At 42.0% G+C, this 17,777-nt stretch overlaps 1 protein-coding gene across 6 annotated transcripts in view; it reads right to left on the reverse strand.

Moving 5' to 3' along the window:
- The window catches only part of PIK3CG (phosphatidylinositol-4,5-bisphosphate 3-kinase catalytic subunit gamma), a 38,126-nt gene that overhangs the window by 9,356 nt on the left and 10,993 nt on the right, over nt 1–17,777 (reverse strand). For all 6 annotated transcript variants that reach the window (XR_012764736.1, XM_075428226.1, XM_075428228.1 and 3 more), the window contains exons 3-9: nt 14,461–14,526; nt 14,131–14,356; nt 10,074–10,177; nt 8,567–8,713; nt 7,541–7,631; nt 850–980; nt 121–232 (exon numbers count right to left, since the gene is read on the reverse strand). Coding sequence is in view for 5 of the 6 variants with exons in the window: in XM_075428226.1 (XP_075284341.1) it covers nt 121–232; nt 850–980; nt 7,541–7,631; nt 8,567–8,713; nt 10,074–10,177; nt 14,131–14,356; nt 14,461–14,526 (877 nt within the window). In the remaining variant the exon portion in view is untranslated. The remainder of the gene's footprint in view (nt 1–120; nt 233–849; nt 981–7,540; nt 7,632–8,566; nt 8,714–10,073; nt 10,178–14,130; nt 14,357–14,460; nt 14,527–17,777) is intronic.

The following is a 17,777-nucleotide window of genomic DNA, read 5'->3' on the forward strand; positions in this document are numbered from 1 at the left end:
GACAGAACTGGATTGTGTCTCTTCATTCATTCTTAAGTGTATTATTTGTTAAAATAAAAGATGAAGCTAGTGAAGTATAGACAGTCCCCACTTCCACGAAATTCTAAAAAAATAACTTACCTGTTTCTGTAATCATAATGTTGTCATTGTGCCTGTCTCCTATTCCAAGGACAAAGGTTGCCACACAGTATCCAGCACAAGAATAAACAAATCTTTCCACAGCTGCCTGAAACTAAAAATAAATCTTAGAGATGTTAAATGCTTCAATGCTAGAAACTAAATTCAGTCATTCTTGAAGTCATATGCCCTTCTGTCGACAAGTATCTATCAATAGTCAGAGAAACTGTCTTATAAAATACACCGTTGCACAGCAGAGACTAAGACCACAGCCCTGCACTGCACTCGCTGTGCTTTGCAAGCAGGCTCTACCCCTTAGCACAAATAAAATAAGCATATAGTTGCCCACGCTTTCTGAGAAAAAAAGCTGGCAGAAAGCTCTAGGTCAGTGGACCTACCTAAGCAAAGGAGTTGTGAGTACCCAAACCTGTATTTAAAACCTATAAAACCACACCGCCTTTCAGTGTTCTTAGATGTCCTTCCAACCTGCTCCTCATGTGTGATTTCTAAATACCACTGACAAAGCAGTCACTTCTAAAGCATCTTGTTTCTCGGGAGCTTGGCTGGCAGCTGGATGCTAAAGGCTCTCTCACAGAGACCCGTGGCTGAGTACAGGGAAAACGAATGGATATTTCAAACTTGCCTAAGTAACAAACACAACCATATGGGCTCTGTGCTCCTAAATTAGTAGGGTGCATTTGAAAATCCTACTTCATAATTCAAAGAACTCACCTTCTCTTCAATCATGCATCTTTCCTTGAGCCACTGGTTTAGTATTTCATCCTTAAATGCACCAGTGTTGCCAACTGTACTCTGCTGAATTTTGGCAATTGTTGTAGCATCTTTCACAATTTCGATCATTCCTACAGAAAGCAAGGAAAAAGTTATACGAAGTTATTAAATGCATATCAAAGCATATTAAAAATATGTAAAGTTAAATTTAAAACTGGGTTTTTTAAATCAACTGCATAACTTCCTAATTTACGAGCAAACATTTATTTTACAAACAACAGTGGTTCTTGTTCATTCCCAGCTGAAACCAGCCAAAGCTTGTAACCAGCCTGGCATCCTGAATTCCTCAATGAGAATGTAAAACGTTTTAGAATGGAAAGAATCACACCATGAGTGGGGAACCTCTACATAAGGCTTTTCCCGAGGAGAGGAACTACCTCCTGTCCTGATCCTACACAAGCCCAGGTACCATTCACATTCCCACCAGCTTCTCTCCAGCTTCACAAATTTGAGGAGCTGAAGAGAAGCTGCAGCGCTGCGGCAGCCTGGGGATGCAAGTGTGGCAGAGGAACAGAGCTGCCCTTCCTGCAGCAAGTCCAATTTAAACTTATGTATGCATATGCCTAGAAAGGTTCAGAAATACCAGTACACAGTGAGATATAGTGGTGGGCTTGCTGGTGGAAAACTCTGGCTCTTGGGGCCCAGAGGTTGGTCCTTAAACTGAGTAAATCCTTGCAAAGGCAAATCAGCACATCACAGCAATACAATGCAGAAACGAGGACTTGCACTGTTCATATTAACATGGCAGACGATGCAGGGGAAGCTAGAGAGAAAATCAGGAACAGAAGCTGCAATGCAACTCTGCACTGTAGCCAAGACTGACAGGCAAGTTGCCTTTACTGAAACTTGGTAGGACGAATCCCATGACTGGAGTGCAGCTATGGAGGGCTACAGGCTGTTCAGAAGGGACAGGTGAGGAAGGAGGGGAGGAGGCATTGCCCCCTACATCAAGAAATGTATGGAGTGTGAAGAGCTGTCCCTGAAGAATAGCCACGAGCAGGTCAAAAGCTTATGGGTAAGAATCAGAGACTGAGAGAACAAAGGGAACCTTGTTGTTGGTGTCTACTACAGGCTGCCCGATCAAGGGGAGCCTACTGACAAAGCCTTCTTTCTCCAGCTCCAGGAGGCTTTGCGCCCGCAGTCTCTCGTCCTACTGGGGGACTTCAACCACCCTGACATCTGCTGGAAAAGCAGCACGGTGAGTTGTAGGCAATCCAGGAGACTGGCGGAGTGCATTGAGGATAACTTCTTAAGCCAGGTAATAGTTAGCCCTGCCCGAGGGGATGCAATACTGGACCTGATGGTCACCAAGGCAAGTGAACTCATCGGTGATGTCAAGATTGGAGGCAGCCTGGGCTGCAGTGATCACGCATTGGTCGAGTTCACAGTCCTGAGGGATATGGGTCAGGCAAAGAGTAAAGTCAGGACATGGAGTTTTAGGAAAGAAAACTTCCAGCTGTTCAAGGAGTTAGTCAGCAGGACCCCCTGGGAAACTGCCCTCAGGGACAAGGGAGCAGAACAGAGCTGGCAGATCTTTAAGGACATTTTCCATAGAACACAAGAGCTCTCAATCCCCAAGTGCAAGAAATCAGGCAAGCAAGGGAAGAGACTGGAATGGCTGAGTTGAGACTTGATGGTCAGACTAAGGGGCAAGAAGGAATTGCACAGGGAGTGGAAGCAGGGACAGGTAACCTGGGAAGAGTATAGGGACGCCGCCCGATTATGTAGGGATGGGGTCAGGAAGACCAAGGCACAGATGGAGCTGAACTTGGCAAGGGATGCAGTGAATAACAAGAAGGGCTTCTACAGACATGTCAGCCAGAAACGCAAGGTCAAAGAAAGTGTACCCCCCCGATGAGCAAGACTGGCAAACCGATAACAATGGACAAGGACAAGGCTGAGGTACTCAGCAACTTTTTTTTGCCTCAGTCTTCACTGGCAGCCTCTCTTCCCACACCGCTTGAGCTGATGGACCTCAAGATGGGGACTGGGGGAGCAAAGTCCCTCCCACCGTAAGAGAAGATCAGGTTTGTGACCACCTGAGGAACCTGAACATACATAAGTCTATGGGACCTCACGACATGCATCCCAGAGTCCTGAGGAAATTGGCTGATGTAGTTTCCAGGCCACTCTTCATGATATTTGCAAAGCCTTGGCAGTCAGGTGAAGTCCTTGGTGACTAGAAATAGGGAAACATTGCAGCCATTTTTAAAAAGGGTAGAAAGGAGGACCCCGGGAACTACTGATCTGTCAGCCTCACCTCTGTGCCTGGGAAGACCATGGAACAGATCCTCCTCGAAGCTATGCTAAGGCACATGAAGGACAAGGAGGTGACTGGAGACAACCAGCATGGCTTCACCAAGGGCAAGTCTGACAAACCTAATGGCCTTCTACGACGGAGTGACTAGATCAGTGGACAAGGGAAGAGCTACAGATGTCATCTATCTGGAGTTCTGTAAGGCCTTTGACATGGTCCCCCACAACATCCTTCTCTCTAAATGGGAGAGATATGGATTTGATTGGTGAACTGTTCAGTGGATGAGGAATTGGTTGGATGGTAGCATCCAGAGGGTAGTGGTCAACGGCTCAATGTCCAGATGGAGACTGGTGACAAATGCTGTCCCTCAGGGGTCCCTACTGGGACCAGTACTGTTTAATATCTTCACCAATGACCTAGACAGAGGGATCAAGTGCACCCTCAGCAAGTTTGCAGATGACACCAAACTGAGCGGTGTGGTCAATGTGCCTGAGGGATGGCATGCCATCCAGAGGGACCATGAAAGGCTTGAGAGGTGGGCCCATGTAAACCTCATGAGGTTCAACAAGAACAAGAGTGGCGTCCTGCAGCTGGGTCGGGGCCATCCTTGGAATCCGTATGACTGGCGGATGAAGGGATTGAGAGCAGACCTGCTGAGAAGGACTCTGGGGTGTTGGTTGATGAAAAAGCTGGACATGAGCCACCAACGTGTGCTCGCAGCCCAGAAGGCCAATCATACCCTGGACTGCATGCCCAGCAGCATGGGCAGCAGGGCAAGGGAGGGGATTCTGCCCCTCTGCTCCGCTCTGGTGAGACCTCACCGGGAGCCCTGCGGCCAGCTCTGGAGCCCTCAGCACAGGAAAGACATGGACCTGTTGGAGCAGGGCCAGAGAAGGCACAAAATTGATCAGAGGGCTGGAGCACCTCTGCTAGGAGGACAGGCTGAGAGAGCTGGGGCTATTCAGCCTGGAGAAGAGAAGGCTGCAGGGAGACCTTACTGCGGCCTTCCAGTACTTACAGGGGGCCTATAGGAAAGATATGGACAGTCTTTTTAGCAGGGTCTGTTGTAATAGCACAAGGAGTAACAGTTTTGAACTAAAAGAGGGTGGATTCAGTCTAGATATAAGGAAGAAATCTTTTATGCTGAGGGTGGTGAAACACTGGAACAAGTTGCCCAAAGAGGTGGCAGATCCCTGGAAACATTCACAGCCAAGTTGGACGGCACTCTGAGCAACCTGATCTAGTTGAAGATGTCCCTGTTCATTGCAGGGGTGCTGGGCTAGATGACCTTCAAAGGTCTCTTCCAACCCAAACCATACTATGATTCTGTGATTCTATGTACTGCAGTCTGCCATCATACTGGGCATGTCTGTATGTGGGAAGGTCAGATTTTAGTTGAACTTATTTGGTAACTGGAAATATTATATTTTCTTCCTCTGGTTCAAGTTCAACAGTGTCTTCTATGCAAAAGCCTCGCTGCAGCTCCAGCCCAAAGATAAGCACGCAAACAGAAATATCCCTTTCTCCTAGAAGCGATTCAAAGCAGTTTCTGATTCAGTTTCAGTCTGGCTCCCTCTCTGATATCTGTGGTTTCTCTGAAGCTGTTGTTTTCCTCCTGGGAGTGAGCTCTAGTTTGCATTCCAGCTGTTGAGAAGGCTTCCCCTGCCTGTGCTCACAAATCTCCCTCTACCGGCCAACAGCTTCTTGATTCCAGTGGAGTGGAGCGGTTGCAGAAGGCATCTTTTGCTCTCTCTTGCATTTAGAACTTCTCCCAGCACAGCTATGTTGATGAGCACTGCAACTGACTGCACTGTCAAAGGAGTGGTGTAAAACTTACACAGAATGTTGTGCAGCTTATTCTGCCCAAGTAAATATTTTAAAGGTATTGTGGTAAAAAAAAAGTTATCTGCTGGAATAGTACAGCTCTACTGGCAAATCCTTCGAAATGCAGACATGCCTCTCAGTAGGTATGGTCAGTCCTAGAGAAGGCTTCAGTAACTGCGACAGAGGATCTCAGCTGGGCTGTATTCAACTGGGAGGAAGTGCAGCAGTAAATGCACTATGCTATGTGCTTCTGGGGATCTGCGGTACAAAAGCAGGTGACCTTTATACTAAGTGCCAGCTTGAACTTCTCAAATTTGGCAGTGATGCAGCATAGTAAGTAGTGATAACTGCCTTGCAGAGCCAGGAACATATGGCCATGCCAAAGGGAGAAAGAATAGGGTATGATCTTTTACCAGTGATAATAGAAGAGAAAGTTGTTCCTACGGCGGTCTGTTTGGCAGCAGCAGTGGAGAGGACAGAGGTACCCAAAACTGCAAACTCCTTTGAATGCAGATGTCTTCAACAGACTGAGAAAGCTCTACACTGGAGGGGATGTTAACATCAGGTGTAAGCCACCGGTGCCGAGAGTAGAATGGGGTATTGTGCTTGTGTCAATACACAGAAACTGCCCAAGTTCCAGGAAATATTAAGAGGGAGGGAAAAAGAAGCTTGGAAGAAGACCACAAATGAGTACTGTGAAAGAACATTTGCGTGCCACTACTCTTTGGTTTTGTTCCAAACGAGCATAAGCTCCACATCAAAGTGTCCCACATTGGGTATTACTAATTTAGGCTGCAGGTATTCTCAGCAAACTGAACAGGAGTCTTTGTGTGATTAACCGTGCCCCTACCGTGGTGCTGAAAGGATGCTAAATTCTTACATCTTCCCCATGCGTATAGCTAAATAAACAATTATTTCCTTGGGATAGAAGGATGGTGAGTCAATTAAGAATACACAAAAGAATAATGACGTCTGTAACTTGAATATACGAATGCTAGGATCATGGGCAGAATTCTTCCACCTTCCTCCATTACTTCAACATATTACCTTGTCTTATGATGATTTTAAAGAAAACTAAATTCAATCCTAAGAATCTCTCTAAAAAATTGGGTTTGTTATAACATACCTAAAGGAGAGGAAAAAAACCGAGCTTCCTTGTATTTACAGTTAGTTAGTATTTTGATATATAATGTTCTATTTCCTTTATTATTAGAATTTTATCAATACAATTTATTTAAATTTAAAACACCTATATTAGAAGAAAAGAAACTCTTCTGTGTCACACTACCAAATATTTTATCAGTGAGTTTGGGTTTTCTACATTGCTGTGGTATCTTGAAGCCAAAAGAAAAGGATAATTAGAAACTTACGTGGCAATGTATTTGAGACAGGAAGTACATTACAGATATATATTAAAAAGAGTTCTTAATTTTACTGGGACTCAGTTTATTATTCTTCTATCCATAAAGGAAAATATATTGCTAAAAAAGAAAAGAACTAAAAGGCTGGAGGTCATGGGAGACACATAGCAATATTTATGCTACTGTTATTTTATCCATCTATGCATTTACTATCATACTGCCAGCTACACCAATGACAGGAATTAACAAATTTGCTAATTTTCACACATGTTCAAGCTTTAAGTAAATGGCAGAGCTGTATTTGCTAATCTGTCTCACTGACACACTGTTTATACCAGCCAAAGCCTTTTTTTCAGCACAATAGCTTCATTTGGGCATGGTCAATTTTCCTACACTGAGAAGGCTTTCCTCCAGCCAATTGTTCAAGAACTGCTCAGCAAAATTGGCTCTACAGTCAGTTCTGTATTATCTGGATACTAGGAAACTGTGCAATGTGGATGTGTCAGGGGTACATAATATATGCAAATCCAACCACAAAGAGTTTGGAGCCATCAGGATGCATAAATTATACATCAGTTTGGCATTTCTGGATGTAACTGGACTCCTCCGGAGCTGATCAGGTTGCTCCACACACCATCGCACAGTTCTCCACAAACTTTGTAAGCAACTGCTTGATTTCTCCCACCATGAATTCTGGAAAACAGATAACCTGTGCTGCAGGAACTAATGCCCCCTGAGAAATATTGCCCGCGCATCCTGTTGAGTAATGCTGTTGCTTCTATGTAGTATAGGGCATGAAGCTTTAGGTCAGGAAAAAAAACATAAATGTTTTGCAGTTTTAACTCTTTTCTCTGCTTTATTCCTATCAACACATCAAAACACATCTTGAATAAGTCACTCACTTTCACTGCTTTTTCATACCAAATATTGTTATTACAGAGAAACTTGCAGCAGGACCCAAACAGTTGGACTTGCAGAGGAATCACAGTCAGTTAAGCTAGTGCAGCAGCTGAAGGATACCCATCAGAAAGGCAGAAACCACAGCTAAGACACAACTGCAGGAGGCTCAGAGCAAGTTTAACAACTGCTGATTATGTCAGGACCACAGTACACACTTGAATAGTTCTATACACAACTCCTGTAACTATGGTATTTTGAGTTTCTAATGACAGTAACTGTGATCACATACCTATTTTGTTCCCTGTAGAAATACAACCATACGGTAATAAGCAGAGGTCCAAGGATTCTGCTTCCCAAATGGATTCCATAATTCGAAGAATCTAATAAAAACAACCACATATACTAAGTTATTTCAAATTGTTTGAACATTACTTATTACTCATGCAAATAACACTACCCAGACTTCTGAGACAAGGCTAAAGTTACTGGTCTATTTTACAGATTAAGAAATAAATACAGAAAGTGTGCAGCCATTCAAGATTATCAGTTAGAGAACCAGGGTTTGTATTTCCTCACCTGTCCTATGCCAAAGCAATCTCTACTGTTTTGTACAGTATTAATAAACATATTGTATGATTTCTACGTGAGCTGAGATTGAACACATTAGCAAGTATATCCAATTTTTTCCCATAATATTCCCCAAAGTGCTACCAAACCAGCTATTGCTGAACAGTGTTTACAGTAGAGTGCCAAGGCTGCCTCTGCTTCTCACTCTGCCCCACTGTGAACAGATCGGGAGTGCACAAGAGGTTGGGAGAGGACATAACCAGGCAGATGACCTGAACCAACCAAAGAAATATTCCATGCTGAATAGCTTCATGCTCAGAAATAAAACAGAGAGGAAGGAGGTTAGGTAGGTTAACCATCTTTTGCGCAGGAACTGGCTGGGCATTGGTCTACCCATGGGATGTGGTGAGTGACTGCCTTTGCATCACTTGTTTTTCTCCCTTCTTACACTTCTCCTTTGCTTATTAAACATTTTTTATCTCATCCCACAAGTTTTCATTTACTCTTCCTTTCTCCTTTCCTCATCCCATCGGGGTTAACCCACAACACACTAACATAAAAAAATGTAGTACAAGAAAGAAGATCCAGTTTTGATGTCAGCCTTCCTATACACCGTTTGAAAAACAAAAGACAACCTCATATTTCATCTGGACAGTAAAGATAAGGTATACACACTTCTCAAAGTCAAACAATTTAAAATATTTTAAAATATTCACACTGTTGATTTTATACATTTTAGCTATCATACCTGTAAAATAAGCATGTCCTGACGGAGGTCATCTCCATGTTTGAAGATTATGCCTATGGTTTCATTTGATAGAGCTGTTGGGTCTGCACATTTAAACTCAAGCCAGAGGGGTTTCTTCTTAGATGCCATTACTTTACATTTTTCTATCTGGGAAAGACACATTTATTGCTTGCTAGCCATTGTACTCCAACACAACTTTTTTACACACCAGCTACAGAGTAGTTTGCCAGCTTCCAATCAGTTATACGACAAGAAACACACTGAAAGCACATGTAAGGAATGGTATTCAACTGCCACATAAAGCCTCAGTGATCCTGCACAACTTTTAGCACTGTCCGTGACAAAGGAAAAAGCATGCCTTGACTCTTGGAAACTGGATTTAGCGTGTAAATCTGCTTCAGACAGAAAAAAACCCCAAACTTTTAAACGAGGAATAAGAGACTCTGACAAAAATGGCAAATATGGACTCTTCCAACAGCACTCAGACAGGTGCTTTGCAAAACTGGAACACAGTCACTGTCCAATGCAATTTATCACATCATCCACCCTTGTGACTTCTAGCAACTTCAGTTATTCCAGATTGCTTGATTCAATTCCCCTAGCAAATTGTTCAAATTCATGGGGACAATGGCATTTGTGAAACTAATTTAACATAATCATTCATAAAATAAGAAAATAAATTCCCTATTTCATTTTATTACATTTTTAATCCTGCATGATTTTTAATCTTGAGAAATTCAGCACTGATGTTACTGAAATTGCATTATTTCAAATGTTTTCTCAACTAATTACGTCTAATTCTAACCTCACATTGCATAGCAGCTGCATGAGCCAATTCCCTTTCACCACACATCTGCTGATTTATTAATATTGTTTTTAACTCTGAGTCGACATAAACCACTGCAATCTCACCACAAAAGTGGAGAAAGCAACACAAACAACCTGAGGTGTTTCTTAATGTACTTCTAACAAAATCTTACTGTGTTTTCTAATAAAAGCAACAAAAGCAACATAGAGATATTGAAAAATTAGAAATAGCTAAGGTAGACATTTTTGTTAGTAAGATGAAGATCTGGACCTAAACCTTAATGACAGATATGAATCAGGGTAAGACAGAGAAAGTAAGTGGAGGAACAGAAACTGAACATCCCAAAGCCCCTGCAGTCAGACAAAATGTTTTATACAGGTATTTAACGTAAAAAAAAAAAAAAGTCAGTTACCTAGTTAGTGGATTAAACTAATGGAAAAATCATAATTGCCATTTAATGATTAGGATTTTACGGGTTGTTGCATTTTTTAGTTCTGTTTTTAGGTGGCATGTCATTACACTTAGAAAAACGCAAATAGCTTTGGGAACAAAAACTTTCTGAGTCCATGAAACGTCATCGTACTCACAGTGAAATAAGATCTTGAGCCATATTAGCAAAAATTTTATACCATATAACACAAACTTGCAAATAGGAGATTTTTTTCAAAAAGGATTTGCAGAAACTCAGAATATACTTACCACTAGGGCTCCTGCTCTTAGCCCAGGATCATATGGAACTCTGAAACTTTCTGGAAGTTTGCTGTTCTGTAGTTTTTCAAGCTTTTGTCTCAGCTGTGCAATAACTGCAATTATAAGTAAGAAAACACAATGAAATCAAAAGTTGGAAGGCAAAAATATTATAGGTAATCAAACTTGTTAAGCATCATAATTTAGCTAAAAACCTTCTCTGTCTAGCTACTTTTTAAATTGCTTTCCTCAAGTAGTCTTGATTTGAGGAATGAAGGAAGACTATTTAACTTGCACGATTAATGGTCAGCACTGTTTCAGATACCTAAAGATGAAGTCTTCAATCACCTCAGAAGTCATATGCCCTCTACAGCGCTAGAAGCACTGCGCAGTCCTTGCTGTTCTTCTGAAAACTCAGGAGATTACACTAAAATCTTACTTTTCATTTAAAAAACAAAACAAAACACAGTACAACACACCATAATATATTTTGCCCTTGTAACTGCCAAGGAAATGTTGACCTATCCACCCCAAAGGCAGAAGGCATTTAAAAGCACCTGGCATTTTCCAGTATTATTTTGACCTGTCTCTCGCAAACAGACTCGTGGGCTTTTGAGTTCTTGGAATCAATTAGACTGTAATCATGAGGACTTCAACTACAGAGATACTGAATTTCCTGTCCTCCTAAAAGCTGGTTTCATAGTGCAGCCCTGTTAATCTCACATTCCAATGGGAAGAAAATTTGCTGTAAATTTATACAAACAAGAATTTTAATGTTCATATACAAACTGAATCTTTTTCATTCATAAAACATCAAGCTTCTGAATCTTCAGCTTTGAACAGTATGCATTATACTGTATATGATGCAGTTTGCTCACCTCAGCTAGCAGGCGTTAGCAGTATAAGCAATACACTGGTTATTACCCTGCATTAGGACAAAGACCTGAACACTGTTCTAAAAGCAACTGTAGCTACACAGCAGAGGCTACATATACATGTCCAAATAATTTTGGACATAAAAACTAAAGAGCAACAAAAATCGTAATGAGAAAGCTAGACATGGACCTGGATACTTAATATACAAAATTATAAAATCATAGAATCATAGAATGCTTTAGGTTGGAAGGGACCTTTAGAGGTCACCTAGCCCAACCCCCCTGCAGTGAGCAGGGACATCTTCAACTAGACCAGGATGCTCAGAGCCCCATCCAACCTGGCCGTGAATGTTTCCAGGGATGGGGCATCGACCACCTCTCTGAGCAACCTGGGCCAGTGTTTCACTGCCCTCAGCGTAAAATATTTCTTCCTTACATCCAACCTAAATTTACGCTCCTTTAGTTTAAAACTGTTACCCCTTGTCCTGTCGCTACAGGCCCTGCTAAAAAGTCTGTCCACTTCTTTCCTAGAGGCCCTCTTTAAGTACTGGAAGGCTGCTATGAGGTCTCCCTGCAGCCTTCTCTGCTCCAGGCTGAACAGCCCCAGCTCTCTCAGCCTTTCCTCCTAGCAAAGGTGCTCCAGCCCTCTGATCATTTTTGTGGCCTTCTCTGGCCCTGCTCCAACAGGTCCATGTCTGCCCTGTGCTGAGGGCTCCAGAGCTGGACGCAGGACTCCCGGGGCGGTCTCACCAGAGCGGAGCAGAGGGGCAGAATCCGCTCCCTCACCCTCCTGGCCACGCTGCTGGGGATGTAGCCAGGGCACAGTTGGCCTTCTGGGCTGCAAGAGCACACTGCTGGGTCATGCCCAGCAGATGAAGACATTTCAAAAGCTGCTATCAAATTAAGAAAGTCAAGCCAGGAGAATTACCTGAGAACTCACAGAACACAAATGTTACATCTATCCTACAGGCTTTAAAAAAAAAAATGCTTAGCAGTGCCAGGTGACCAATGTGGTATGTTTTCTGGTAAAAAACAGATAAATCTGACAGCAATATACAGGACCTAATAAATGAACTTCATAATTAGACACCTTTCCAAAAAAACCCAAAACCCAAACCAAAACACCCCTAGTAACTTTGGTCACAAAAGAGCTTTCTAAAATGTGACTATTGATTTCCTAGACAAATCTAGCTTGATCTCAGTAAGTGTCCTCACTGTAATGTAATGCAATTTGAACATTGTATGCCAACCAATTGAAGCTAGTAAAGACTAGGAATTAGCTGATTTTAAAACGCAAGTGAAGGTGCTTGCTAAAAAATTTCCAGTTGATGTGGCTTAAGAACAAAGTGCTGTGCATTTTAAGAGAAGAAACAGATGCACAGACACATTCTTGGGAGACAAATCATCTGACAGAGTAGTGATGAAAGGATATAGTCCTATGCAAATTGTAATGTTATGATCTTAAGAATTTATTTATTTATTATTACTCACTCTGTTCAAACAGAAGCAAAAAGATTACATGAGAAATGAAAGAAACAGTTTGACAGCACGACTGCTACCGGACTAGTGCAGACCTAACAGGAAGGAATTTATTCTTTAAAAAAATCCACAAATACTGGAGGAAGAAAAATATATACAAGAATTAGATAAGGCTGCATGACATAATGAAATGAAACAGTCCAAACCATTCAGACTGAAAATATAAACAGCTATGAACTTTATAACTGATAGGGCAAAAAAGAAGCAATAAACTGAAGAAGAAATTTTAGAATATATGTTTTTAAAAATGTAAGTAGTAGAGGGTGCCTGTAGGAAAAATCAGAACCTTAATAATCAGAGAATAAACTAAATTAGATATAGCATTAGTAGGACACTCCACAGTTTCAAGAAGCCTTATTCATTGAAAATGTCAATTATATAAGTCATCTTTCAATGTTCTGCTGTACATTACATACAAAGATTCTTTAATTTCAAAACCTGGTGGGTGTTAATGTGATTGCTTTCTCTTGAAACTTTTCTTCTTTGCCCACATATCCTTCAAAGATAATGTATTATGGAAACCACTGCTGTTGCAGACATGTACATCTGCAAGGCTGTAAAGTTTCTTTCCAAAACATTAGATTCTGACCAAATACATTTCTATTACAAAGCATTTAAAGATATATTTTAGAAAGTTGTTTAGAAAGAATATTTTATATGAGGGTTCAGTAAGTCCCCTAATTCACACTATGTGGTAACGTAAATGATACTACTTTATATATCGAAGAATAAATGCATATTTCCTTCAAATTTCTTTTGAAACACTACCACAGCCACTTCTGCATAACGAGAGTGGAAAGGCTTTCCATACCAAGGTCTTCCTCGCCTGGAACATACCAGACTGAATATGCAGGAAGAGCTGGTCTCTCTACAGCTTTCAGAATTTGAATATTGTCACATGTCTTGTCACACTTACTCCCAACACCAAGCAACTGACAGGAATGATGACACACAAGCTTTTAAGGAAGCTGGGGAGAAAAAAAAGGCAGGCAAACCCCAGAAGTAAACAGGCATTGCATAACCCTACTGTGGCTTCCAGAGCAGTGCTTGCAGGAACTAGAAATAACAACGCCACGTCTGTGTCTCACAAGACTCCCATTCCGCACCTCGCAAAGCCCCAAAGATGTGCTCTGTATATTCACTGCTGATCCACCAGCCACTTCTGTGGCATAGCAGAGGCTGTCCTGGACTCCTCCCTGATCTTCTTGCCAAGAGTCTTTTAATGACTGCTTAGGGTAAGGCTGTGTTTCTTGGCAAGTGTCACTTCTTTCTCTTTATTTCCAGTTAATATTTGTGTCCTGGGTTTTTTGTTTCTTCAGTGCTGGCACTCAGCTAAAGGTTATGTACAAGAACTTAGATGTTTCCCAGCTGCATGGCATGAGCTTCAAGAAGATAAGCCAAAGCATGGGAAAATACTGTGTGTCTACAACACTGATATTCTTCCCCTTTTGGGGTGGAATGACAAAAAAAATGTGTCATTTGTTCAATCACTATTAACTTACACTGGCATTTTAACAGAAGTAACAATGATGCCCTTTGACAGTAATTTATCCATGAATTTTCTAAAGAAACAGTACTATTTGCTGCCGAGATTTTCACATCCAAAGAGAAAAAACAATATTATTACAAAAGAAGAAATGCCTGTTAGCAAATACCTTGAGAAGTGACATCATACTTTTCTGCAGAAACTGATTTTATCTCCATTGTGACTTTATGCAGCAATTCAATTACTTGAACCTGCTTCATGAAATCGTGTAGCATTGCTTTTCCACAGCCCCTAAGATAGGCTTCCAGGATGACCGCAAACCTCTGTTGATAATGCATGGACTGGGCAATCTCACTTCTTAAGAACCAAAACAAGAAGTGACCAATTCTTTTGTTCTAGAAGTAAAGAAAAATACTACAATCAGTGCACATTTCTTGACAAAGGGTTTTAATAATACTAGTAACTTTAACGTAAGTTGGCTGTATTTTGAAGTACTTACTCTCAAACCACGTTTTAGCAGAAATCTGGCTAATGCGCTGTCATGATACGGCTCAAATTTCACAGCCTGAGTAACACAAACACAGAAGATGTTATTATCATATTTAAGATCCCACTGCCCTTACACTTTACTGATGACATCTAGAGAACACACTGCTGCACGAGTAGAAAACGTGTAACAAAGCAGGTCTTTCAAGGAAACAAAGCTGACAAAAACAAAGCAAGGCTACTCTGTATTTGATTCAAGAAGCACTTCTTTGCAACAGGTTCTTTTCAGGTATATTATTAATGCGACAAATAAAGCAGCGCAGGCAGTAGCTAACCAGCGAGACCAATCTGAGCACATGAAGACATGTGAACAAAGCAACATCATTCTCGGGCTGCAGCAAACATCAGCAAGATCAGAAAACAGTCTGCAGTTGGACTGGCACTGAGAAGGCTTGAAAAGATTACTGCCAAATGAAATTAGGTACTTATAACAATTCTTAAATAAAAAATTTCAATAATAAAAATTTTCAGTAATAAAGCACTGGTTTTTGACACTATCTGCCACTTTGGGACTGGGGCACCAGGGTTCACTGCTGGGTTCCCCAGCAAGCACGGGATACAGGAGCAGCTTTCTGGAGCGCCTAATCTGGCCTTTAGCCCCTAAACGAACAACAAAATAGAATAAAGGCTCTGACACACATCCTATATTACTGGAGTACAATTAAGATGAAGACTTCACCAAAGTTTTTTTTTTAATGACTCTGTGAGCACAGATGTATTTTTTCGCTTCCAACAGCCGCTCCCCTCCACCCAAGCCCACAGATATTTCCAAGCTACTGCCAAAAAAGGGTGGAAACAAAAAGTCAACAACTTGTCTGAAGTGTCAGGATTGGAATTTTTTTGCTGTTATTCTCTCCCCCATCCCAATAACCAAGTGAATTGGTCCACCAGAAAACTATCATGCTTCCAGGTACTGGGCTGTGCCAGGGAACTTGTCCACTTCAAGTGGTTTTTCCAGCAGCTTCTTTCCCGTTGCTTGAGGGACTCAAGTTTATAGGAGGTTTCTATTAAGATTAATGGTGGAAAAAAGGTACACATGTGTCTCTCATGGCAAGAAAAGAGAAATAAGAAGCATACAAACCCTGGAACAGAGTCACAAAATCCCTGTTGTGGACTGAGGGGTTGGTGAACAGCTTCAGGTTCTAGAAACAGAGCGCCAGGAAGTGGCACGTAGCGAGATTAAGGGAAACCAAAGGGATGTGCAGAGCGCCGGGTGCATATAGCATGCTCAGCTTTCAGAAGCAACAAAGTATGCAAACCCCTAGAGACAGTCATTCAACAGAATATAATAGCTCTTTCAAGATCACCATGGTCTGCAGCTTGCAAAGAAGCAACCAAGCCATCAGCAGAGGTCTACTACATTCATCAAACAAACCACAGGGTTTTATAAACTCTTAAAAGCACTGCAGCACATAGTTGTATTTTTTTATTATTAAAATATCTTCCCTATTTCTGAAATGTTAATTGTTCTGTGGGTTTACTCATCAGAAAAAAAGAGCTTTTTCAGTCAATCTTCTAGAATGAACCAACTTACCAAAACGCTACACAGACTTCTTCTTTCCAGCTGCTCGCTGAGAGACAGACCAGAAAGCCAAGCACCAGACTTGCTCTTCTACAGTATCAGAATTCTGCAAGAACTGCCTTGACTGCCTCTGCAACACTGTTTTATTTCCCCAAGCAACACCATCTTATTTAGGAAAGATAATGAGAACTCCCAAACATAAACTGATTTAAAAATATATAGATCCTTTTACTTTGTGTGTGACATTATGAGGTATGAGGGGTTTTAAATAAAAATTCATTTTCACTGCAATAACCCACCCAAAAGCAATAATTATCAGATAAATTCAAATGGATTTGCTTACAGTTCCACAAATGCCTATTTAAAACCTCATTCCAGTATATACTGTGCCAAATGTTCTCAGTGCATATCCCTGAAAAACAATTTAAGAATTAAATACAGCCAAACAACCGGGCCATTGCTTCAAAACAAAACCTCCTTATATTAAGGTTGCAAATATATTTTAACATAAAAGAATACTAGAAAAAGTCATGCTGCCATTCAGCGTGACCTGGATAGGCTGGAAAGCTGGGCAGAGAGGAACCTGATGGGGTTCAACAAAGGCAAATGCAGGGTCCTGCACCTGGGGAGGAATAACCCCATGCACCAGTACAGGCTTGGGGTGGACCTGCTGGAGAGCAGCTCTGCGGAGAGGGACCTGGGTGTCCTGGTGGACGACAGGTTAACCATGAGCCAGCAGTGTGCCCTGGCTGCCAAGAAAGCCAATGGGATCCTGGGGTGCATCAAGAAGAGTGTGGCCAGCAGGACGAGGGAGGTTCTCCTTCCCCTCTACACTGCCCTGGTGAGGCCTCGTCTGGAGTACTCTGTCCAGTTCTGGGCTCCCCATTTCAAGAAAGATGAAGAGCTACTGGAGAGAGTCCAGCGGAGGGCTACGAGGATGATGAGGGGACTGGAACATCTCCCCTATGAGGAGAGGTTGAGGGAACTGGGCTTGTTCAGCCTGAAGAAGAGAAGGCTGCGAGGGGACCTTATAAATGCCTACAAATATCTGAAGGGCGGGTGTCAGGAGGATGGGGCCAAGCTCTTTTCAGTAGTGCCCAGTGACAGGACAAGGGGCAATGGGCACAAACTGAAGCACAGGAAGTTCCGTCTGAACATGAGGAAGAACTTCTTCCCTCTGAGGGTGACGGAGCACTGGAACAGGCTGCCCAGGGAGGTTGTGGAGTCTCCTTCTCTGGAGATATTCAAGACCCGCCTGGACAAGGTCCTGTGCAGCTTGCTGTAGGTGACCCTGCTTCGGCAGGAGGGTTGGACTAGATGACCCACAGAGGTCCCTTCCAACCCCTACTATTCTGTGATTCTGTGATTCTGTGAAAAATGTATTATGAGCATCTCATTATGCTTACGTTTTAGAAATAACTATTTTTAAAAGTCAATCCCATTTTTCTTTTTTCTTCACAAAGTCAAATAACAATATCTGAAGAGCAACAATTAAAGCCAGCAACTAAAAAACATCTGCTGGCACCTCACCAGGTCCCTGCACGTCCCTTTGCCTTGTGAATTCACCAGAGGAGCGTTACTCCCTGCCATATACAAGCAGTACAGCCATTGATGTTTGCTTCACAGTGGATTTTGTTGTATTTTAACTATCCTATCCATGTTTTATCAACTGCACACAGAGAACAACAGACCTTTATAGGAAGCTCAGTGGGTTTTACGGCGTGGCTGCCTCTATTTGGGATAAACCT

The sequence above is a fragment of the Opisthocomus hoazin genome, chromosome 8 (assembly GCF_030867145.1).
Source record: "Opisthocomus hoazin isolate bOpiHoa1 chromosome 8, bOpiHoa1.hap1, whole genome shotgun sequence".
Taxonomy (NCBI): domain Eukaryota; kingdom Metazoa; phylum Chordata; class Aves; order Opisthocomiformes; family Opisthocomidae; genus Opisthocomus; species Opisthocomus hoazin.